At 36.3% G+C, this 25922-nt stretch overlaps 1 protein-coding gene across 1 annotated transcript in view; it reads left to right on the top strand.

Annotated features, from left to right (window-relative positions):
* Positions 1–9803: 9803 nt before the first annotated feature.
* Positions 9804–25922, top strand: part of LOC104542034 (S1 RNA-binding domain-containing protein 1-like) — a gene marked incomplete at its 5' end in the record, with an annotated part of 19894 nt that continues 3775 nt past the window's right edge. Inside the window, 3 exons of the mRNA XM_010186224.1 lie at positions 9804–9910; positions 12475–12651; positions 15365–15517. Of these exons, the coding sequence (XP_010184526.1) occupies positions 9804–9910; positions 12475–12651; positions 15365–15517 (437 nt within the window). The remainder of the gene's footprint in view (positions 9911–12474; positions 12652–15364; positions 15518–25922) is intronic.

Raw genomic sequence — 25922 nt, 5'->3', positions numbered from 1 at the left:
TAAGTAATAATTTGCCAAAGCAGACACACATTTAATAATCCTATCTTATCAAGGTTGGCCTATCTAGTACCTCATGTCTTAACTCCTAGCTCTGCAAAGCACAGAAAAAACTTCTATTGGGCTTCTGCCCTTCATGAAGGTAGTGGGACATCAGCCAGTGATTTCAATGGACAGGATACCTCTGCAAATGATGAGAGGCAGACATAAGTGCTGCAAAATCAGAGATCGTTTTAATTCTCTTCTTGCTTGATGATATACCAGCTTGCAGTTGTAAATGTTTGTCCAAATAGAGAACTCTCTTCCCCCTACATTACAAACTTTAGCAAAACCAAACCTGGGGCACTACTGCTGCTTTTTGATCTAAATGCTTTTATAATTAAAATTCATAAAGAGATCTGGTTTTAAAATGGCAGCTTTTATGAGTTTCTAAATTATTAAATCTTAAATTCTCAAATACTTTCTTATTTAATTTCTTTATGATTTCCCAAGCTTGCCTAAAGCTTGTTTTGGTTAAGCTTTAGATCCATTATAAAAAAAAAAGATTTTGCAAGGGAAATAGAGGTCAGTGTTTAACAGAAATGATGCTGTAATCTGCGATCAGATTATACATTTGCAATGAATATATTTATATATGCAGTAGTTAAAAGCTCTAACTTTGTAAGTAATTTGTAAACTTTGTGAGTCATTAATAGTAATGCAATCATTATTTACAACTCGTCCACTAGAGAATACCTAAGAAAACTTCATTCTAAGCGTGTTTTATTAATTTGTTGCACTACAAAATTTTACGTTATTTTATATGTTTACAAATAATTTAAACACTATATTTTCATCACGTTTTAAAGAAGCCTTTTGAAGGCATTTTCAAACCTTGAATAAAAGTAAGGGTCCTGTTACGAGGCCACAAACCACAGCATCTCTCAGGGATACTAGGAAAATAAGTGCTCTTTGATTTGTGCTTTTCCCTTCTACCTGCTGAGATCTTACTTGTTTTAAAAAAAAAAAAATGTATATTGCAAGAGTACTCAATTGCTATTTCTGTGTACAGGGTACTACATGTATTATTCTTGTTTATGCCATTCTACTAGTTAATTTTGATTTCTTACTTTACATTATTTCTCGCTTTAATAGTAGCAATCATATACTCTCAATTGTAGCTCTGAAATGTTGCTTGGTTTTGAGAATGAGAAACATTGGTATTCTCATTTACTGGCAGAAATTATTATTGAGAGCTTAATTTTTTAGTGTTGACAAGTTAGTGTAGCTAATTTATTATTCAGTCATGTCAACTTTTCAACCTTCCAGAGGCAAATGTTTTGCTTGTGCTATATATGTAATAGAAAAAGTACTAAGCATACATTTTAATGCAAATTTTGTTAAGCTTAGCACAAAGCAAATTTTTAAAAAGGCTCAAACTTACAATATCATAAAGATATTTTTTTACCAATTAATTATTTATGCTTTTGCTTTAAATATAAGTCTCTGTTATATGAAATGAGTGGTGCTGAAATTGGTTTCAGTTATCAAAGATGTGAATGACACAACGGGCGCTTATGTACTCTGCCTGTCAAACCCATAAACACTGATACTGAACAAACTTCTGTTTTCTCATGTGTTTCCTGGTTTTCTGTCAGCTTTCAGTCTTTCGTGGGTCATTCAATAAACACTACCCTGGGTGACTTTTTTGAGTTGCCATATGTCAATCAAAGTGAAGTGCATGCTTTTGAGTAAGTAGAGAAAATAAACTTCCTTTTATTTGAGTTTGGCTGTGTCTTCTGCGGGATGATGTCTTCCATTTTGTTTCATTCCTAGCTTATTTTTCCCTCTAGCTATCCAGTGGAAGAGGCTGGGGCACAGAGGGGGAGAAGTGTCTGATGAAAGCAAAGGAAGAGCCAAATAGAAGAGAGGGAGAGAACCAGACACTGTTCTTTAAGCATCTTCAGTTTGAACTGATCCACTTTTTCTTAAAGAAAAAAACAAAAATAAGGGGGTGTAGGGGGGAGCAGAGGGGCTGAGAAAAGTCAGTTTACCAAAAAGCTTTGCCCAGCAAGTATTTCAGGAAATGGTGTTACATGAAATTTAAAAAAAAAACAAAAAACAAAACCCTCTTAATTGTATCATGACTAATTTTGTGGGTGTGACGTTAAAAAACTTCTGAATGTAATTGTTTGGCATGTACATTCTTTTCTAATGAGGGAACGGATATGTGCTTGTATTAAATTATAGTCTCAGTGCATTGCTGATACGAGTCCCCTGGTGTAGCGGTTGCTACGTGTGTTTGTATACTAACTTTTGTATACTAACTGAGCATGAGAAGTTTCTTATATTAGACATCTAGGATATGATAAAAGATATATCAACTGTGCCAATCTTTCCTGTCTAGAAAATACCCTTAAATTAACTGGCATTTCTGTTGTAGTTTTTAATATTGCAAGCACCATATTCTTCATTAGAGATGAGTGATAGGAATCCCAACTTGTTGTCAGTGGAGCTGGAAGAAGTGTATGTATTTATACAGACCAAGATCCTCACAGCTCCTGAGGACTCCCCTTGCTCTGAGTTGGAACTTTATACCCAGGAGCCGCTGTTCCTCACCCATCTGCTGCAGGGAGATCCATCACTGACTTCAGACTAAACACAATTCCCATAGATGACTGGCTTCATGACTTCTGTCTTTTCCCTCTGGAAATGTATTATTCCTAATCCCTCTATCAGTGTAATCTTTTTTTTAATCTCTTCAGTGCTTTTCAGGAAAATCCTCAACTGAATTTGCCTTTCAGCCATGTGATCTATGAAAATCTATTCTTCATGGTCCTTGCTTTGTCTTTCTGTGGTATTGCAGGGTATCCCCTATATTTGTAGAGCTTTAACAGTCCCAAAGTACAGTTTTGGACTGAAATTGAAATATTTGCTTTCTACCTAGCAGTTTGTGTGATCACCTTTGCTACTTATTGGAAAAAACAAAGTGTCCCACTGAAATTTCCAGGAGTTATGCACTTGATTATAATTGCAATTCAGATTGTTGCCCCTTAGCCACATAACAACATGCGTTGGAGAAAACTGGTACCTGCTGTGGAAAGAGGAAGATGCTTTTTGGATATGTGTAATTTTCTGCTAGCTTGCTTATGTCAAAGAAGTTAGCTTTAGAAATCAGACTTATTAGCAATGGGTTTGAATTTGTGTAACACGCTTAGCAGTGTTACTGCTTCTGTTAGGACTCAAGTGCAAGTAAATGTAAGATGAATTCCAGCAACTTGCAAGTAACTTGAAGCATTTACATGATCAAGTGTGCATTTTCGTTTTCTTTTTTTTATTGTCAGAGCTGTCAGACTTTTGTTTTTGTTTTATCCTTTTCTTTGAAAATATAAATCTATTTCTCTCTCTTGGGATATTTCAGTAATAGTAATATGCTGTTAAAATAAACAGAATTTGGATTTTTGAAAACAAGGAGTGAGTCAGAGTTAAGTACATAGGATAACAATATATCCTATAACAATATAACATTTGGAGAAACCACAGTCAATCTTCAAAAGAACTTCTTGAAGTTAGGTCCTTTTATCAAACATCAGAGGGATAAGCTTGTTTTCTTAGAGTCTAACGGAAAGGGATTTTCCAGAGGACACTAGAGATTAAAACCTGCTGCATGAACTTTCCGGCATTTCCACCTGACACGTAAGGTGCATTTTTAATTTTTTTCTGATTCTGCACATGAAAAGGTACTCATCATTAGGCTATTTGTGTTACATTAGTCCTGCTGTACTTAAGGTCTTGTCCTGAGTGCATTTTGCTTTTGTGGTTTCACAAACATTTGAAATGCAGCTGATTGTAAGTAGGCCACAGCACTAGAACTTTTTTACCTTTTTAAAATTTTAAAACACATTTCTATGGATTGAGTTCTGTAAAATAATCCAGTTTTGAACTTTGCTTAGGATGTGTTGTCCCAACTGATTTCTCATTCAGCAATTGTCATTCAGTTATACCACTTTTTAAAGAAAAAAAAGTATTTTTCAAGAGTCACGTTGGCCCGTTTCACATGCCAATATTAAAATTCATAGATACAGAAGTTAATGGTAGGTACCAACAAAATAATGGTTTATGAGGTGTTAGAAGTGTTTCAGGACTTACTTAAAGACAGAAAAAAATTGAGTTCCATTTACTTCATAGAAGGTTGACTTTTGGATTCAAAGGACAAGTGAGGTATAGCTTGATCAAAAACCAAGATACGTTGTCTGGCGTGCAGCTCAGTCTTATTTAGGATGAATGTTGATGTTGTTATAATAGTGTAATGCTGAACCTGCGTCAAGAACCTGCAGGTTGCTGCCCAGACTTGAGTATTCTTCCCTTCCCCACTGCTTAGTGACCAGCCTTATTACATCATGTCTGCACTACATTTGCTGGCTCTGCAGGGCACGAATAATTCTTGTTCAACTGTGTTGGAAGGTGCCTTGCTTGGCTCTTGGGCATCGTAAAGTAATAACGATGTACAGGCTGGTCGTGTGGATGTCTATTAATGTTTGTAAATGTAAAATAAAAAATATTTAAGTATTGTTGTGTGTAGTGGTAGAATTTTAAGTTGTTTGAATTTGTCTTTCAGAGATGCATACAATCATACTGTATTTTCTGAAATTATTATTTTTATAGGAGACCAGGAAAAGGGTTACCAAATGCATTATAGTTCTGTGTATTATTTTAGTATTAGTGGGGTTTTTTTTAGGTTACTAAAGGTAAAAAGCATAGAGTTGTAATTTACTTCCATGTGAAAGCTGCCAGTTAGGGTTGTTCTAGTCTAGCACAAGTTATCTAGTGTTTAGTGTGTTTGGTCAGGCAAAGGTAGTCTATTGGTCCACCATTAGTCAGTCTACTGGTCCACCATCTATACTTCTGCAGATTGACTAAGCACAACCTCCAGACTTCATGTGAACAGTGGTTTTTTGACTTGATAAATTTGTCATGCTGACAACAAATATATTTTTACAGTGTCTGTACTGGTATACTGCTAGAAATAACTGAGCTGTGAGGCTATTTGAGATACTGCCTTCCTTTTGTGTACTTTAACAGACTGTTGAAACTGGACAATGGCTTTCAATTACAGTTGTAGTAGCACCAAGGAACAGATAGCTTTTTAGTAATAGTAATTATTTCCAGTGAGTGTTCATAGCTCTTGAAACCAAGCAAAACAACACTCCTTACTCTCCGCTTTATACCATATAAAAAGAAAAGATATCTGAAGTACTGGGGAATATAATAATGGGTAAAACTATCATGTGTGTGATAGACAGGTGTTCTTAAACACTATTCTTTAGTGTTAAACATTCTGTGCTATGTTTAATGAAAGTACGTTAAATGACGTTATATTGGGTTTTTTAGCATGAGTTTGTAGAATGGTGGTTTTAAAATATGCAACATAATATTCTTTTCCTGGTAATTTTAACAAATTTACCACAGACTAATTTGAGCGGTAATCATGACCAGAAATCAAAACGGCAACCCTTGATTGTCTTCCAGGTTCATGAATGTAAGTTACACTTTTTGGATATTTGGGAAACTCTTTGTAAAAATATTAGAAAAATGTAATGTTTGAATTTCATTGATTGGTCAACTACAGTTATTTACTGTAGCAGTTTCAATTAATCAATTTAATTTTACATATCTTGTTCCCTGACTCACATGAAAATTCCTTAGAAAACAAATACTAAAATATGGTTGCAGTGCCTGATATTTCTAATGACAGATTAATTTCTATAGTCTTCTCCACAAAAAACTCAAACCAAGCAGATGTCTAAGTCCTTATTTATGCTATCCGTGAGGCAAGGTGGCTTTGTTTTCAGACGAGTGATGATAAATGAATGTTTGCAGATTTGCACTGGGCATCCTGGAGTTTTTGGCAAGTCTGGTACTTCTGCTGCCCTTAGTTTCCATAAATTGGGAGTATCAGTCCTTTTTATTGCTTGAAGATCGTTATACAGAATGAAGTCTTCTGCTTCAGATCTACTATTCCAGCAGTGAATATTTTAATGGCAGTCATTTCTGAGTATCCTTTTAGTAAAACCTTAGTGATTTGTTTGGGTGGTGAATTCAAGATGATGTCTGAAAATAAAGGACGTGCTACTACTTGCTAGGCATGGCTGTCGAGACACCTTCTGTGCTTCACTCCAAGGAAGCTCCTGCTACGAATGGTTCAACTGCTGAGGGAGATCGTTCCTCCTGGTTTTGTAAGGGGAATTGTAGGGGGAGTTGTGGTATTTGTCCCACAGATAAAGGCAGTTAATAAATAAGAATATTCTGATTAAAAAGAAAACACAGTACTTTAGAGTTTTAGCAGGAGACACCCTAATGCATAGGGGTGCATTCAGAGTTAGTGTTAATATGAAAATGTTTTGTTTAGAAGGATTTGCAGTGGATGAACTGATGCAACAATCTGCCACATTTGTGTATGGAGGCATTGGTTGAGGCTGTACAGCATAAAATTCTGCATAAGCACACTTTGAAAATAGCCTTGGATATTGGACTTGGGCTTTCTCTGTGCAGGTTTCAACTGCTGCATTAAGTGCATCAGGATAAGAGGGATTCCTGGCTTTACAGACGTGTAGTAGCAAGTCAGTAGCATGGAGTATATGTGCTTCTAGGAGTGTCTAAATATTATGATATCACCCCAGTGCATAGAAATAGTACATAGAAGTATACAATATCATCTAACCTCTGATATTTGAGATGAGTGAAATTTTTGGAGAACTTGAAAATGCACTGCACTTCGAACCTTTCTGAAATGTAACCTGTTAGCAGTAGGAAGTCTTGACAATGATATTGGATTAACAATGTTTTTAATTAATTACTTTTAGAAATTAAATTCATAACACTTATCTGTGCCTTGTATCAATGTAAGGGGAGATACAGAAATTTCTTCTTCATAGCAAAAGGAAACTGATGGTCCGTAGCTGCATCTTGGAGGCAGGTTTGCCATCTGGAAAGTTTTCCTAGTGTTTGCAACTGACCATCATTCACTGCAGAATATATCTGACTTCCATGAGGTTTGGGTAGCTTAGGGATTGTTCTAGCCAGGCTGTCTTATGCTTATCTTTTTCAGTCAGATCTACCCATTCTTCTTATCTATACCTGCACATACATGCTGTGATGTCCATTCCAAGTGGTACGATTGTGATAAAGAACAACTTGTGCATGTTTTGTTTTGCTCTTTCAATGATGACTGTCAAGCGGCAATGAAGTTAAAAGATGCAAATCATCTTTGAGAGACCTGAGAACTTCTTGTCTTCCTAGCAAAAGAAATAGCGTTGATACTACAGTTTTTCCAAATACACACTTTTTCACTTTTTTCACACTAAATTGTGTGTATTCTGTCAATGTTGTACAAATTTTACACGAACTATTGCATCCACAAACTTGAATCTTCATATAAATGCCAACTTCGCATTTAAAACTGAGGATACATGAGTGCTGGTCTTTCTTCCACTAGCAGAGGTACTTCAGGATGCATAGCTTTTGATTGAGATACATCCTTTCCTTGTTTTGGGGGGAGTGTAGTTGGCTGAATGGCTATCTAGGTTCACTTTCAGCAGACTGGAAATAAAGCTGCTGCTACATCAAGCATCTTCCAAAGAAATGCTTAGAAAGATTAGGCCAGATCTATGGATTAGCTTCTTTGCTACACCCTAGGCTATAAGGCATTGTGGAGACAATGACGAATGTCTCTGTTTTAAATCATGTAACTGCATGTTATTCCTTCTGAGGAATGATCGTCATCTTAAGGAATGAGAGTGAAACCTAGGGAAGCAACAGTCTACCCTACTGTATGCCACAGACTCTACTTTATATTCTGAGTAGCTGTTTTAGACCAAGGTTTTTTTAGAGGTGGCCAAGAACTGCTACAGTTAATAAACTTGTTAATGTAACTATATGATAATCAACTTCCAAATACTTTGGAGTCAGCAGCTTTTTCTAAATGAAGCAGGAAATTTTAAGTACTCTGCTTTTTTTTTTTAATTCCTTTTGCCTTCCTCTACCATAATGAAAAAGAAAATGGATTAGTATCTTTGTCTTATTAAATTTTTAATTTGTGGCTCATCATGGAAAATCTAGCCCAGTATTTGGAAGCTGTACTTGGCAAAGAAGAGAAAATGTGTTGTTTCTGCACACTTTTATTTTGGTTCTTGTACTATGTTATATAAAGGCATCCTTGCGTGAACACGCACGTGAGCTGGAAGCCTCTAGCTCTAGTACGTTACCCGACTGATGGCAGGATGAGAAGAGAATATATAAAACATCCTCACTAAGAGAATCTGTGTCTTCAGTAAGTCAGAAAAAGAGAAACATAAGACTTCTTTTTAGCTTTTTTTTTTTGTTTCTATCTCTTTATTCAGAAAAGAAGCCTTTGTGTTGTAGTAGCAACATGTTAGTAAATAAAAACTGACATTTCATCTGCAAAATGTGCAAGTAAGCTTTGTGGTTGTGAGACCAAAGCTGTGTGTAAGCCAGTACTTATGCATGTATGTGACTTTTTGCATACAAACTTCATATAGAAGGATTAATATTGGCAAAATTTGCATTTCCTCTTTGTAAGTAACTTTATTATGTGTCACATCATGAAAATATATCACATTGCTATTACCTGATATGAGGGGACTATGAAATACATTATCATATTTTTTACATTTTCTTCAGTTATTAAGTGCTGCTTGATTAACTACTAATGTTAGTAGATTGTGATTGATGCTGTTGGCATGTTAAATTTAACTGTGAAATCTTTAAAAGATCTGAATGGCTTAGAAGGTAAAACAGAGTAGTGGATGAAGTGTTTGGTGTCTTGGCTTGGTTCCAGCTTGATGTCCTAAATGAATGCATCACGAAACCACAACAGATCAACCCAGATTTACATGAGCGATGTCTGAGAGCCCTGAAGCTAAGCCAACATAGTGATTGAATTAGCTCCTGCATTTAGAGAGGCTTCTCCCTCCAGGTCAGGCTTCTAAGCACTGATGGGCTTGTGTGGGGAACGAGCAGTTGCAGATTGAAGTATGCCTATGTTGTGGAGGAAGAGAAATCTTAAAGCTTCAGAACTTTTATCTTTGACAAGTGTGACTGATTTTCTTTTAGAGGGGGAAAAAAGAGGAAGTGCTATGAACAATAATGGAAAAACTGGAAGAATTTCCATTAGTGGTGCTTTGGTCAAGGACCTGCCAATCTTCCCAGAAATATCTGTTCAAAATCTGAAACATTTTGTTGCCGCCGGGCTGATATGTACCTTATGTATTGCCTACCCTCATACAATACCTAGCTTGTTCTTTTCAGTAAATAATAAATGTACTGTACTGGGATGCTCATAAATAGGACGGGTTTGCAAACTTTTGTATGCATAGGTGCAAAAGTACAGCTATTGTGGTTTTTTTCTCTATCTTATTTTTAATAAAGTGATATTATCAGTAAATAAATGTCAGATTAAATACAAGACATAGTAGATGAACAGAGAAGCATTACTCTATTTGCGTAATCATTATGTATTTAATACAGTTTTGTTTTTACATGATCCGAGGAAGTTGTTAGTAAACTAAAACATATGTTAATTTGAAGAGTGACTTCTTCTAGGAATTTGTATCATAATAAAGATATTGCAAAGAGAAACTGGAGATCTTTTAAAACGATACTCTACGATTTATGTTTTGAACTGGTACCCTCATAGAAGATATTGATAAGTTCCAGAAACTATTTCATTAATGTTAGTATTGTTTGCGTTCTTATTTATATACGCTTCAATATTTCAGTAACCCGATATCTCCATTTTTGTTTCTTAGCATGATGTATCACAGACTTTGCTGAAAGCAACTCTGGACAGTGTGGTTGAAGAGTGTGTCAGCTTTGTAGGAGTTGATATTAACATCTGCTCAGAAATACTGTTAAGGTGAGTCAAACATTTTCCTAGTCCAGTAATTACATGGCTCTGGATCACAGAGTCTCTGTTTAGTCTGCCATCTGACTCAAGCTCAGTTGGAGCAAATGGCTCTTGTGTTAAACTTCTAATTACATGAAAATGACACATTAAGACAGTATTTCACTGGGTCATTAAGACTCAATTTTTAAAAGTATTTGAGATTCTCCAGGGTAAAACTATTCTTTGGAGAAAAACAAATATTTAAAAAATTTTGAACCAACATTGCAATTTTAGAAAAACTTTATATAATAAATTTGTGTTTTTACACTGAGAAAAGGATTTTCAAATGTACTTTCTGTCTCTTAAAAGGTATTTTTATTGGTACCACTAGGTGTAATAAATTGTATAAGTGGGGTGAGGAAAGGAGAAAAGGCAAGATTTAAGGGGAAGCTGCTAAAAAATTTATCCCTTTATTGATTTTTTTTGAGTAATTATGCTATTTTTGCTGGGAAAATGTTCGAGATTTCTTTCTTAGTTAGAAATTAAAGTCTCATTCTCTCTTTTGAGCGTGCAGAATTCAGAATCTTTTAGCTGAACAGCCTCTTGGAAAAGCAAAAGTGTTGCTGTCATCCTCTGTAGTATGAGGGGAAGAAAAACAATGTCCCTAAACTTGCTAGTGACAATTATATTAGGTATCAAAGTTAGAAAAAAATGTATTCTTGCTAGCTGTATCTTTTATTTTTTTACTGCCTTATAATAATTATTGAAAACATTTTTCCATATTTTGGAAGAAGTTCTCTTTTTGGTTTTCCACTTTTTCTTCCATACTTTTTCTGTGTATCCAATGCTTAGCGTGACTCCTGATTTACCTTCTGTCTTACCTTCTTTCAGGTTTAGATCAGCTATTAGTAAGAAAGCAAGTGGTACCTATTGGTAAATGAGGTGGGCCAGCTTTCATTCCATGAGTAAAACCCTACCTGGGTGAGCACTGTCAGCCTCCTGCAGGTTACAACTGTATTGCGCAGTTCGGCTTGAGGACACCAGGCTGGGGTGCTGCTGTGTCTCCACAAAACTGTCAACATGGAGTAACACTGTCTGGTCATGGTTACAGGTGGTAACCGTGTTGGCTCAGTGCTTTGGTCTAACCTGGCTTGTGATGCTCGTATGCATGTCTTGCATCAAGTTCTGGATCTAACTTGATCCTCGGCAGTTCAATTCTGCTGTTCTGTGTAGATGTAATCTAAGTCTTCCTCAGATGTACAGTGTATGAAATTATCACCCTAGCTAGAATACATCACGAGCAGGGCTTTCTACTCATGCTTTCTGATGTGTCAGATACACTTCTTGACACATATTACACATGGAAGGAGTGACAATACTACAGTACGTGCTTTACGGCTGAGTATCATACTTGAAAGACTTGAGATCATCAGTGTAAAATTCTGTGAACTCTGTGTCCTGTTCCTTTGTCAGTGTAAATAAGCTGGATTTCATAATGTTTCTAGGAAATCTCTGGAGGAAAATTCCATTCCTAGTTATTAATATTTTGTCTATGGTTAAAGGTGTGTCTCTCCAACTTAATTCTGAGATGTCACCAATGTTGGATTGTTTGTTTAACTTTTGCTTAAGGATGAGAATAACGGAAAACTTTTTTTATATATTTTTTTCTCCTGATTTTTGCCAGGCTTAGTGGTGGTGTTTTTCTAGTATCAGCTCGTGTTATTCCACAAACAGGTATCCGCTGCCATAGACTTAAAGCAACGGTATCTGATATATATAGAACCAGATAGGTGACATTTCCTTCTCTAGTGCCAGGAGTAACTGACCACCACAGCTCTTTTCCCTCTTTCTATGATTAACATACTGCATACACAGGAAGTTTTACTCATGCGTGCATTCAGAAAATGTGCAGCAAACTCACTGCTTCCTGAAGGAACTTGGCACACTGCAGTTGCACTTCACAGGTAACTTCTCTGCCAGGTCCGAGCTGCCCTCAGAACAACTCATGCAGCCTGTTCCCAGCTGCTCTTTTATCTCGAGAGCAGCTGAGAGAAAAGGAACAAGCTGTGTGAATCTGTTAAATTGTGTGAGGAAGGCAAGCTGCTCCCAGCTACTCTCCTTCTGGATAGCAGACCTCAGGCCTTCATGTTGGGGCAACGTGTTGCGGTACCATGGGAAAAGAATAACTGAGGGGACTATTCTCACAGGAACAATTTATCTGTCCTGAACCCTTCTCCCACATCGTTTCCTGAAGAGGGCAGCTGGGGGCAGGCCATAAGACATGACAAATTGAATTGGCATTACAGAAATAGCCAACAGATCATAAATTACACGTCCCTGGCTTACTAGTTAGGTATGTGCAGAACCGTATGCTGTACCCAGTTTTGTTGACTTGAGTGGCTTCCTGCCACAGAACTAAGAGAAGAGATCCTTTTTCAGACGATGCCTTTGGTCTGGGAGTCTGTAAATTGCTTAACTGTTTTTAAGTTTTGTAAACCAGATTTTCTACAGTAATTTGTATCCTAATAATGGGTAGGACTTGTATTAATGTCTGCTCATTGGTAATAAATGTATTCTATAAACTTTTCTCTTAGACACATTGCAGGTCTAAATGCTAACAGGGCTAAAAATATAATTGAATGGAGAGAGAAGAATGGACCATTTATCAATAGAGAACAGCTCAAGGAAGTTAAAGGTCTGGGTCCCAAGTCCTTCCAACAGTGTGCTGGCTTCATCAGAGTCAACCAAGAATATATAAAGACCTTCTGCAGGTAATAGAGATGTTGGCTATCTTGACTAAATTATCCAAAATATTCTGAGAAAACTTCCTGGTTTGTATTCAAACTTAAGATTTGAGGAATCTGAGGTCTTTTCCCTGTGACAGACAGTATCTTAACAAATAAGCTTCTTTAAGTCAGTAGTTGAACATGGGTCTTCCACTGAATAATCATTGTTTATTAGCCTAGTACTCTAAGCCAGGGCTTCCATATCTATAAGTTTAATTACAAATTCTGCCACTGAATCAGTGGAAGAAATCTGGCACATGACAGTGTCATCATCTGAGATATTCAAAACTTACAGTCTTGTGTTTCAGGAATAATTTAGAGATTTGTAAATTCATTTTAATGTGGTAAAAATTACTCTGTAGAAAATAATGGTAGTAAACCAGAGTGGATTTTCAGAGAGTTTCAATTCTGTGACCTGGAGAGAGAAAGTTGAATAGCTGCCTGGACCAAGCTTTGTCTGTTTTAGGCACAAGAGTATAACTGTGATGTGACTGTCTTGTCTCTGTAATGTCTAAGAGGCCCCTTCCAAATTCCACTTTGTCAACAGTGGGTCATCTTTTTCCCTGCCAACTGATTCCCTGTATCTGTACCAAGTCTTTCCCTGTTGCAACCATTCGTTGTGTTTCTCCTCTTCACTTGAAATTCTTCCTCTCCACAATTGGAAGTGCCCTTTCTAGGGCAATGTCTCTTCTCCTCTCTTTACCATTTCTCATTCCAACATAAAGAACTAAGAAAGGGCACAGTGGTAGCACCATCCCCACCCTTTTGCTGCTGACTCTTCTCAAAAAATATTTTCCTGGGAAGCTCATGCTGTTTTTTAGCCAACCCGATGTTCGGAAGCAATACTGTATTCCCAGTTGCTGCTGGCCAAACAGCACATGCATAACTTCCAGGCAGGAGGTAGGCACATTAGGACTGGCTTACTGCCTGGGTGGAAGGTGTACAGATTGGTTGCCCATCTGGCAGGGAGACACATGCTGCAGGCCAAATGGTGTGCACTGTAAGCACCAGAAGACCAAAGAAATTGCTTTCGAGTCTGTAGATGATCGATAGTTCTTATGTTGTACAGATCTGTTCTAGTGAATGCCGCAGTACAACAGAGGAAGAAAAAGCTGACGCCACTTATATTTTTTTTTTTTCAAAAGTTTGCTGGTGAAATGTTTAGGAACATTGTATTTTTTTTCTTGCTGGAGCATGCTTCTGATGTTAGTCAGATTTTGTAAAACTTGAGAACATTGTATAACCTGAGACGTCTGCTATAACTTGGGAGTTTGACGCCAAAATAAAGCTCTAACACCATTGCCTCCAAAACATTTCTTGTGGGCCAAGGTGGCAAAACCAAATTTTTTTTAAATTGACTTTAAGAAAGTTTCCTTTTTGTCCTCTCCAATCGTGTTGATGGCTATAGAGTGCTGTGTGAATTACTTTTTGTGCTTTGTACTTGGAAGTTAACTAATAGTGATTATTTTTTAAATTGATATGGAAAGATAAAAGTTATGTTGGCATTTCTGCCAACAGATGATGCATAGGTAGAGCCCAAAGTGTGAGTACTAGTTCCAGGTCCTTCAGTGTGTTCTCTTTTGGCCTGCAAATGCAGGAACCACTTGTGATTTAGAAAACAAAACAGAACAAAATAAAAAAGAGGCAAGAAAGGAGTCTTTGCCAGTTGAAGTTGTCTGATGCCTTTACTGTATCCTGAGCATTTTTTTTACTTAAGGGAAACTTTAAGAGAAGAAGTGTGCCAGTTGTAAATATGCTACACAAATGTAGATAGATCTCTCTGTCCGTTCTTCTTTGAAGTCCTCCTACCAATATGGGCAATTTGTACATGTATCTGTACATGAACTTTTCCATTATCCAGCCAATTAAAGGGGTGATGAGGGAAGCAAGCCTCGTCCGGATGCTAATGGATGCTAACTGAGCAGGAGTCAGTAATGTATTCTAAGTTTTAAGGAAAGCTGTATTAAGATACTTTTGCAAAAATGGTTTATAAATTCTGAAATAGTGGTAGATTTGACCTTTAGCTTTCGTTCCTGTTCTAAGCAGATCTTGGTCCAAGTTCTTCTGATTTGAAATTTTTCATATTTTGTCCTGGCCCATGTTTGAGGAAAATTCTTCAGAAATGTAACTATAGGAAGTTAATAAACCTGTTATTAGAACCTGGAGTTCTGATGTTTAAGCATTCATTTACTTTCCTTGTTGTGCATATGCTTGACATGCAATTTGCTTGCCTAAAGATATTATAAATATTCTGTTTATAAATATTTCAAATTTAAAATTATGCAGACTATTAATCAATGTTAAGTATGAAAGTATCCTCACAAAATCTTTATCAAGTAGGTAAATGCAATTGTCCCCATTTTACACACAGAAGATACTCTTCAGATTGCAAGCAAAACAATAGATTATGTAGTGTTTTCTTTATAATCTTGTCATCATGAAGACTTTTTTATGAAGCACAGAAGCTCTTTCCAGTGTTTGTTTCTATTTTAAATTAATTTATGCATGCATTGATATCTTATACTTTTATGCTATAACTGAGTTGTTAAGATTCACCCAGACCTTTTATGGGTTTTGTATTGTTGTTTTTTTAAAGAATAAACTTTTTATATCAAGTCTGATTGTGTTTTTCACATGTGAACACTGAACTAGGATCTTGTTCATGAGGAATGACATGTCCACTTTTGATTTCTGACAGTAGTAAGAAAACTGAACCTGGAAGTCTTGCACTTTTGACTAAAGCAGGTGCACAGGGTAAAAAGAAGTGCAAACCAACACCATGTGCCTTGCGACAGCCCAATCCTTTGGACCAAACTTGTATTCATCCAGAGTCTTACAACATTGCAATGAGGTAAGCAGTGGGAAAGCTTTTGAACCACTGACACCATGAATTTTGAAAAGGAAAATTCTGATTTTTCTAACACCCTGCTCAGGCTTTTGAGACAGGCATACTTATATTAGTTTGATGCTTTCTTCAAGAAAAAGGTATGCTTCAGAAGTTCTTCACAAGTGAAGGGTTTCCATTGGTGTGTTTTGTCTCTTATGTGCATGCAATTTTTTAGTTTTATTATTCAAGTTTGTTTGTTTGTTTGTTTTTTAGTTTTCATGTTGTTTTCAATGAGGAAGTCAGTGAATTTTCTAAACCTCGCCATACTTCCCTCCCATGACTCTGTCTTCTTCATATCATCTCTGAGTCCCTCATTGAGGCCACTTTTCTCAATTTTCTTCTTTTTACCAGCTCTCTTTGTGCCATACAGCACTTTCAGTTTGGACTTTCAATTTGGACAAATTGTGGAGACAAATAATTTGTTCTAGAAATGCTGGAAAACTGTGGGGTTTTTCTTCTACCTTGCCTCCATGTATTACGTAAAAGATGATAACTAAAACATAATTGTATTTGTTCTTAAAAATAATCTAACTGAAATGTCATGCAAGTTTTCAGTCAGCAGTAGGTTAATACCTCTGCTTTTAGGTTGTTGCTTACGTTTAGCATGTGCCAAACAAACTTTCTACTTAGTGAATTTTGACCACTAGAATTTGTTTGTGTTTGAGTGTGCACATAAGGGCATGGACATTCGTGAGCATGTGTCATTGTTATGAGCCTTTAAAATTAAATTCTGATATTGTGAGATCTAATTAAGATGTTTATATAAAGTTCCCAAATACACGAACACCATGGTGGTTTCACCAAGTGACTTTTGGCTAAAAGAAGAGAATGGCTTTTTTGGTCGTCAGAAAAAAAAGTAATTAGGAATCCATGTATGCCTTTGGTTAGAGGGTACTGCATCTGGTAAATGCTAGTAAAAGATGTGATCTTTTCTGTCATCAGCCCTGGTTGAAGTTGGACTCTGCTTGTCCTCTTGAGGAAACATTATCTCCTACCATAAACCAGCATGTATTTATTTTTTGAGGGATTTGTGGTGGACAGGTTCTTTTCTTAAAATGTGCTGGAGATAATTTCAGCAATTGGTAGATGCTTTAGGGTTCTTACAGTCTTGGTTGAGAAATACGACTCCTGGAGAAACAGTCGCGCTTCCTGTTTCATATACAAACCCATCTTTAAGCCTCAGAGAGATATGCTGAAACTCTGAATTAATGAAGCTTGAGTTTCTTATCTAAAAAAAATTTAACAGCACCTTGCATTTTTAGGACACCTCTATGGTGTGTGCTCTGTTCTCTCTCCAGTGGATATAATTGCATATACAACCCTGATGCGTGGGTCTGGGTGCTTTCCTTCTGCTAGGCATGCAGTGCACTTCTGTTTCCATCCTCTCCCCACCCCCCAGCAGTTCATTCTGTATTGTGCCTGATTCTAGGGCCACCCTGCAGTCGTCTGCTAGAGTCCATCCACTTTATGCAGTGTGTAGGTAACTTTGTTTTCTCCTTTTTCATGATGATTTCCCCTTTATTTTCCTTTCTTATGCTTCAACATTTGTTACTAGTTTTCTGCCCTATGCAGAGCTGTGGAAAAAAATCAGGCAAAGTCCTGATTTTAATGATCTTATATTTGGTAGGTGGCAAATAGGGTGAGGCAGCTTGGTCACTCTGCTGGAGATTGGAGTTAATGTAAAATAATAATTTTTAAAAATTGTTTTTTCAAAATTAATGTTTATTTTCGATAAAGTATTTCATTCCATTTAAATATCCAGTATTCAGGATTTGTTTAATAGTCCCTTTAGCTTTCCAGCCCTAATACACTAATTAAATAATCAGTAAAAGTGTTCAGTGTTGCCGGTTTCACTTAAAGACAGATGTAGAATGATTTCTTCAAGGAGCAGGGAAGTGTAGCTGGTTTATGGTGTAATACTGCAGGAATTTATCTACATACAATACCATTACAAAGGTTGGTCAGAAAATAAAGAATTATTACTTTTTTCCCAGAGCATCACAAATTACTTTTATATCTGAAGTGGTGAGTGGGATTATTACTGCACGGGGTATCTCAAATATTCACACATAGTTGAAATTCTGAAGATAATTTTAGAAGGTATCACAAATCATGTAACTGTGATTTGAAATTTGACTGGGAACCCAGGATTAGCACTGTTTAAAAAAAAAATATATATTAATGACCACAAGGTTTACATCTCAAATCAGGGGTTTGAGTCACAGGCTTATGTGTGATTCAGAGAGAAAGGTGCCACTTAATGCACAACCAGCACTGCTTAGAAGGTACTGTGGAGACACTTAAAATATGCTCAAACGTGTTGTTTAAAAGCTGCGAAGCTATTGCTGAAGTATGACATGTCTACAGACCAGTGCTACCTGCCACGTCATTTCTCTTTGGCTGATGCCATGACTTTAAAGTACGTTTCCAGCTATGCCGTTGTCTGTTCTCTGTTTCTCACCAAACACATTGCCTTCCTAGACTGAATTTTCAGGTGACATAGTTAGATCCAAGTGTGTGTTGTAAGTATTGTACTGTACAGGGGTTTTTTGTGCAAAAGAATACCAGTTGGTATCAAAACAAATATAAAAATTAATTAAAATATTTGCTAATGGAACACTAATAAGTGTAGCTTCTGTCTCTATAACTAACTGATTTAGTCTTTTATGTTTTCTTTGGGATTTATGAATATCTGTACACATAGTTTGATGTGGGAAAAAAGTCTCAAAGAGCTTTCTGTGAATGTACTCTATATTCAACAATATTTTTCTTTTTCTTGCAATCAAAAAGTTTGTTAAATATGAAGGTGATAACTTTTATAGTATAGATTCTATTAACATGCACTAGCTTGAAATCACAAAATGGTGTAGAGAAGGGGGCAAATATCTCTAATGTTTTTTTAATTGCAAAAAGCTATTTGAAGAAAAGAAAATAGAGCTTTACAGCAAACTGACAAAAGCCAAGAAGTGTAGTATTAAAAATTGACACTGGTGACTTAAGGGCTAAATATAAACCAGACATCCTCTCCTCAAGCAGCTAATGCTATAATTTAGCAATGATTATATATTTAAAATGACTTTTCAAAAAAAGCATATGAGCTGTTAAGCTTCTCGGAACTTATGGAAATGGCTTTCCAAACCCATTTGCTGCCTAAATATGAATTAAGAAAAACTTCTACTAGGAACCTCAGACTGCATGGAGGATTCAGTCCAGAGCTTACTGGGGCCCTTGACAAGTTTTGCTGTCTCTAATAGGCAGCGGATAGGATTTGGCTTGTAATTCCTTTTGCTGAGCCTATGTTCATGAGAGAGCTTATGAGAGCGTGAAGATCAGATCATGTTTGTTGTTGATTTGAGGTGTCTTACTCAAAATCAACCAACATCCAAAGGACTTTTTAACATGTTAGATCTAAACTAGGTTTAAAACCTATTTGATAATTCTTAAAATTTAAATTAATGTGCATGAGAAAAATTAAGACTAATAGAATTGGGTTGGAATTGGTTTTTAATACTTAGTTTTAAAAAAAAATATATGTTTTATAGGAGTTCTTTTTCTATGCTGCTCTCAAAGTATTTCTTCTTTCTTTTTCTGTGCTTACACAGAACTTTGTCGGGAACCATGGCAAGCTTACAGGTGCTACCGAAGTACAGATTTGTTGTCTTGAAGAAGATGGGCAGATTTTATTTAAGGCATCAAAACACAATAAAAATCAGAAATCCATACCTCTTACCACAGAAATTAAAATAAATTTAATACATGCTGCATAAATGAATCATAAAGGCTTCCTTATGCAATGTCTACCACATCTTGCCATGAGAAAGTAATTTGTGAAAATTTTATTGGATTAAAAGTTTTCATGGGAAGTTACATTTATTTTAAAACAAAATAAGCGAGTAGTTTCTTATCCATTGTTTCTATCCAAATTACCCAAAAGCAGCAGTCCACATTACAGATCTATGACATACAAAATTATCAGTTTTTAAAACAATGTTTTTGAGGGATAGAAGTTCACCAAAATCTGAAACCACTAATTTTCTCAACTATTTTGTAGCTTGAAAGGCCTATCCATTAAAAAAAAAAAGAAAATGGTCAAAAGAATTACTCCCAAGTGGTAACTTTGGTTGCCAAGCTTTAGACTGGAGCCAAATTTTATGGCTGAATTAGAAACCCCTGAAAAATAGGCTTTTTATAATGGAAGCGCTGATGTAATCTTTACTGCAGTGGCACAAATTATGCTGGTACAATTGACTTATGGTATTTAAATGTCTTAACTTAGTCTGTACAATTTCTGTAAATTAACTGGAAAACATCCTACTGCTGATTTAACACACTTTGCAGATGACCAAAACATTTTTGTTCATGGCTTCCACGCTGTCAAAGCTTCACTTCGTCATGTGCAGCGATTAAGCTTATGAACACTGCTAAATATTATGAACCATAATTTCCTGTAAGTTAAATTTTAAAAACAAAACAAAACAAAAAACTGTACTAGGCAGCATGTTTTCCTTCAAAGCAGAGCTATGTTTTAAGTTTCTGAAAAGTCTGTATGTGAAAACTGGTTTATAGTGGCAGAATCTTCCACATACAATTAATACAATGTGTAGAGCATATCCAATTTCTTGGTACATGCTGTAAAAGAACTGCTAGGAAAACCAAGGAAACATTTAGGAAGTCCCAACAAGTTACAACCAGGTTATGCTTATAAACCAAAATGCAGGAAAGAAAAAAACCAATGTTTTTTCTTTGTTGTATCAGTCTGCTGGGTGCACTTGGTTTCCTATGACTGAATCTTAACATTTGGTGATTTTTATTTAAATCTCATAAAAATGCTCTTTGCTAAAGGTTGGCAAAATTTCCAACACAAATTGCAGCATGTGGCAGACAGGTTGTATTTCAGTCTGACTCACAAATATTTTACCAACATTTATAAAAGATGTCAAGTTGCGATTTGGCATAATGTAGGTGGGGATCTTCCCTGGTTAATTACCTGGGTTTAGGACCTTGCCTGGTAGAGGACAGCACTGCTCACTGTGGTTGGTTATGCCGTAAGAGAAGTTTTTGACATTCTGAGCAGTGACTTGTAGTGAAAAGTCATGTCTCACCCTTCATTGACTATTGATAATGCTGCTTGATATCCCAAGGACTTCAGAATCCCAAGAGGATTCAGCAAAGCACTCATTCATGTGCTTATTCTTCACCAAAGTAAAACATTTGGATTTGATGCTCATTTCAGCAAAGCGTTTAGGTTGGTAATGTTTTATATTCCATTGTAGATGGACTGATCGGTTTTCAAATATCTCTGGTGTTTCTGCTACTCTGTTCATGAGTGGATGTAGCAGCCAAGTTGTAGTATCTCAGTTGCTCTGCAGAAAAGCTGCCTTTGCTGTCTTTGAAGGCAAGTACTGGCACATAAGAAAATGCAGAAGGAAAACTGTTGATTAGGGACTGACCACCAAAAGAAAGATTTCTTCCTCTCCTGCCCTTTATGCAGCTGCATGCTTGTCTTTGACAGCATTTCCAGCTCTCTGCTGGGCTGGCTTGCTTCTGCCCACATCCCCTAGTTGTCACTGAGCAACTGAGGCAATGCTTATGGGGAACGAAAATCAGGGAGGGAACAGGTCAGTTACTTGCTGTGGTGTTTGAGCAATGACAACAAATTGTTGTGTTCAATATCACAGTCTACATGTGAATATTTTACAGAAGGTAGGAGTTTTTACTGTGTTAGGATGCCTTTCCTTAAATTCATTGCAAAGTCATCAGAAACATCTTTTGCCCACTTCAGTAAGTCTGTACTTGCATGTACACACACGTGTGTGTGTATTCAAGCTATTTAATGGGCAAAATAATACCTTGTAGTCAAGCCTTAAGTTTCTTTTTAAAAAGCCAAAAATAGTTAAGCTCAGTAAATTGATTAATCTTCGTGACTACTCCCAATAGGAAATGGCTAACCCTAATTAAGGAGAACATTTGCAGAATTAGGGCTGTAAAACCCAATAAATTATATTTCATAATTATCACTTTAGAAGGCCAGTTCATTTACATGTCTGACTATTAACTTTAGTAGCTGGATTTTTAAAGGATATATCTTTGAAAGTTACCTTGTCAATAAGCTGAAGAGCAGAAAAGACTTTCACTGCTAATTGCCAGTGAAGACATTTTAGATTTTTTGTGGTGTAAACTATACAGTTTACAAGAATGATTAGAAGAACCTGGAAATAACGAAGAATTATCCTCCAGTTACACTATAAATACTAGACCCGTAAATCAAGTGGTATTTTTTTAGAGTTTTCTTGAGACTTTTGAAACCTACGTAACTTCCTATGGGTTGCATTAAAAAAATATGAAGGAAAAAATGTACTTTTTTCTGGAATTATCTCCTTTAACTGTAGTACTAACTCTTTCTGGATAACTAATCATGTTTCACTGTTTTGTATCTCGGGTTGTGATTCCAGCTAACAGCGTCCATAAACGTGTGCTAGCAAAATGGCTCTGATGCAGTGCAACAATGTCTGAATTTTGCTTCTCATTTAGAAACTCATTGTCCCTGAGATTTATACGTTCAAAGTGTCATAAACTATCTGAGTGCTTTCTGGGTCTTCTGCGTGCAGTCAGATTAATGTATAATATTAATAATTTATGCATTTGAGGAAAAACATATTCGTTAAATATCTTTGTCTGGCTAAACCACATAAGTAGTTTTAAATATATTTGAAACTTCAACTTTCTGTGTCCAGCAGCTAATCACAGAGAGTAATGCACAAATATTGTTTGATATATAATCTGCATCAGTAGTTGAAAATTGAGGGTCTCACCAGTGAGAACAAGAACCGTCAACATCTGAATTGTACAAATAATGCTTTTGCATTTCAAAACATTACTAAAACATAAATGTCTGCATAATTTAAGTTTGCTACTGTCATGCATGTACATTTTACCTAACAAAATGCATGCTAATGCAAAGTTGTTTTGTTTTCAGAGTGATTATGTTGCATTACTGTTAATTCATGTGTGCACTGTGACAAGATGTAATGGTGTATCATGTTGCTTTAATGTAATGAATCCAGTACTCCCAGCTCTTAAGTTGTGTTGCTGGAAGTGATTATATAAAACAGAAATGACTGTGACTAAAACCCTTGCAAAGCTTTAGAACTCTTGCACATTATAAGAAGCTTTTTGGAGGGTTTAAAGTAACTTCTTAAAAATTTGCTGAAGGCTTCCCTTGATAATAGTTTTACTCATTTCTGACTGTTTTTTGCATTCCACTGAAATCTGCATTATTTTTTAAGCATTGCAAGGGCTGTGCTATAATTTTGTGCAGATGTGTATGTTAAGTGAACATGATGTGCTTATTTGTTACATTTATGCTACTTTTCTTCCTTTATCTGGGTAAGATGGATGAAATTATGTATTAAACAAAAACATCAGTGATTTAGCCATGACCATTCTCTGCAGGTCCTGGAAGACTGCAAAGATTGCTTTTAAAACTAAAGGTGATTGCAGAGGTTTCAGAGTATCCTCTAAATCTCTAAACCATAAAACTCAAAGTCTCTAAACCAGCTAAATTTCACTGTGTTGTGACTCCCTTAAGACTCTGGCAGCTTTTCTCAGAGTTGATGTGCCTTGAGCAGAAAGTTCGCCATTCGCTCGGCCACTGGACATTTGAGGAAAAAAGGGTAGTATATCTTATAAGAATGACCTCACTTCAGAAAAAGCATCTTGTCTTTCCAGTTTCCATTTCTGTTAACTTTTCTTTGGGTTTTGTCTTTCTAGTAGATAAACAAAGTGTTTGAGCTACTGCAACATGTTGTTTAGTTCATGTATGTAGCCAGGAAAACACTTGAAGGGCTTTCATTTTTGCACAGATCATTCATGTTCTTATGTTGTGCAGCTGGAACTGTCATTTACAAATTGGGTGAGATATTTCAAAGATCGTAATGAGGTAGTTTAGCATTACGAAGAGTGAAACGTGTAAATTAAGGGGAACCTCTTTTTTCCCCCCTGTAGTCATATCCCAGTCTTATTACCGACTATATACTTTTTTTCCTGACCTTGAAATAACTTTTGAAGGAAGTTCTTTGTTTTTTTCTTTAGTAAGGAAACATTTAACTTTGTTCTTAGCAATGACATTTAAAAATAGAAATGATCAATATAATGCGTCACTGTTCAGTCAGAGAATTGTGCTTTATATTGATTTTTTTATTCTAAGTGCCCTCAGGCTATGTTCATTTGAGTGAAAATGATACATTAAATGTATAACTAGATTCAGCGGTATTTTTAAAAACTACATCTGTAATCACTAAGAAGTTTCTTTTATCTGAAAATATTTTAATGCATAGATTTTACTAAAACCTAACCTAAATAGGTGAGAATTTCCAAAATAGAAATACATTGTTTCTGGTAAAGATTATTCCTTTTGTGTGTATGTGCACTCTGGGCCTTGTTACAGTGCTCTGTTCTGCCTATAATATACCTTGTAATTCTGAAATATTCTTAACCAAATGCCTGATTTTTAAGACATTAACATTTCTGCTGAGGTCAGTGAAACTTCTCATGTACTTAGACTTGGACACGTGTTTAAGCATAGTCTTCAGGTAGAACCAAAATTTTATCCTCAGCAGCAACCATGTTAATAAATTATTTAAACAACTGTAATTGATAACGTAGCCAAAACTTACCACCCTTGCCTAGATGAGGAATTCTTTTTAATATCAGATAAATACTTTCATTGGGTTTTCTGGAGGGTGGAGGAGGCAGAGGAAGGAGGGACGGGGTAGGGGGGAACAAACTAACTTTCATGAGTAGTAGTTGAGGGCTCAGGCACCCAAGTTGTGTCCTGTTTTGGCTGGTTTTCTTTTCAGCAGCCTGTGTATAGTGCAATGCATTCTGACTGCATTATCCACACAGTTGACACTTTTGTACATAATGGGTTTTTTTTAAAATACATCAGTGGCTGTTCCATGTGGTTGCGCTTAATAGCAGAAAAACCCACCCTGTTACCGATTTACAAAGTGAATGCACTTCTGCAAAATCCTAATGGTGAGAAAAACGTTACTTGGAGGTACTTGAGCTGAATTTCCATTTGCAGTGAAATAAAGTCTAGTACGTGAATGTCAGCAAGCTTGTTTATAGGCGCGGGCAGTAAAGCATACATTATTGAGAACGTTGAGTCATGAGGCTGGTCGGGTTTGTGGTGTTACATCTGGCATGTCAGTCAAAGCTGGGACAGCTGCTGCCTGTCACTAGTGCTCTGGTGGGGCATTGTGCATCCGTCAGTGTTAGCAGCCACAGCCCTGGGGAGCTGTGTGAGGAGCACTTTCTGTGGACCTACGTACATTTTCAGTATTATCATTGCAACCATTTTTAGCGCTCTTCTGAGACCTACAGCAGATGATTTCATAGAAGGTCTGATTTTTTTTGTATATAGGCTTATCGGACAAAATATTTGAGTAGCAGTAGTGTTTTTTGGTTAGTTTATGGAAACCAAAAAATTTGTATTTAATATTATAAACAATTTTGCATCTGTTTTGATATTTACGTTGTTTCCAAACCACCTCAAACTATTTCAAAAAGTGAAGTCAAAAGTTGAAATGCAGTCAAAACAAAACCCAGTAAATCCTGAGAACAGTATCATCCACTGAGTCGTTATTAATTTCTTTCTTCATACGTTGCCACATGAAAGATCTGTATGTGTTAAGAAAATTAATGTGAAAATTATCACAGTTAAATGCAAATATATGTGTTCGAGCTAACAGTACATTGCCATGCTTGCATTTGAATTCAGTAAAAAAGTGTAAGTCCTGACAGCCAGTTTTAATGGATGTCCTCCTTTTGGTGAAATTAGTAGACGTTTTGGGGTGAAGATTTGTTCTTGTGCTCAAAGATTAATTTTGTGCTTTACTGAAAGTTGGATATTGCTTTACTTACATTCCTTCAATTTATATTTTCTCAAAAAGAAATTTAATTTTGTATTTCAGTGCATGTAGCTTTTTATCACTCACCACCTGAAATAATGTCAGTTGGCTTTCTCCAGTTAAAAAAAAGAAAACAACAAAACAAAACATCCCCAGCCTCAGGTTTTGATGGAGCTGGAATGTCTCCCACTACTCCCAAGGCAGGACATGAACCTGCTGCTCAGCACTTCTGGGGCTTGGAGTTTACATGTGTTGTGAAGTACGGTAAGGCCAGGAAGGAGGGATCTCCTTTAGGAATTTGGAAGGAACATTTAACTCGAACTCTGGTGGACAGGGACAATAATTCTACCTGTGTAAGGTGGTGGAGAACATACAAAAAACCATATACCTCCCTCCAACAATAAGGGACATGATAAAGCAGAGTATAAGAGGCTTATTCATGGGAAGATGCAGAACAG

The sequence above is a fragment of the Mesitornis unicolor genome, unplaced genomic scaffold, assembly GCF_000695765.1.
Source record: "Mesitornis unicolor isolate BGI_N332 unplaced genomic scaffold, ASM69576v1 scaffold55096, whole genome shotgun sequence".
In the NCBI taxonomy this organism is placed as follows: domain Eukaryota; kingdom Metazoa; phylum Chordata; class Aves; order Mesitornithiformes; family Mesitornithidae; genus Mesitornis; species Mesitornis unicolor.
Note: the sequence above shows the minus strand (reverse complement) of the source record. Positions and strands in the feature narration are given on the sequence as shown.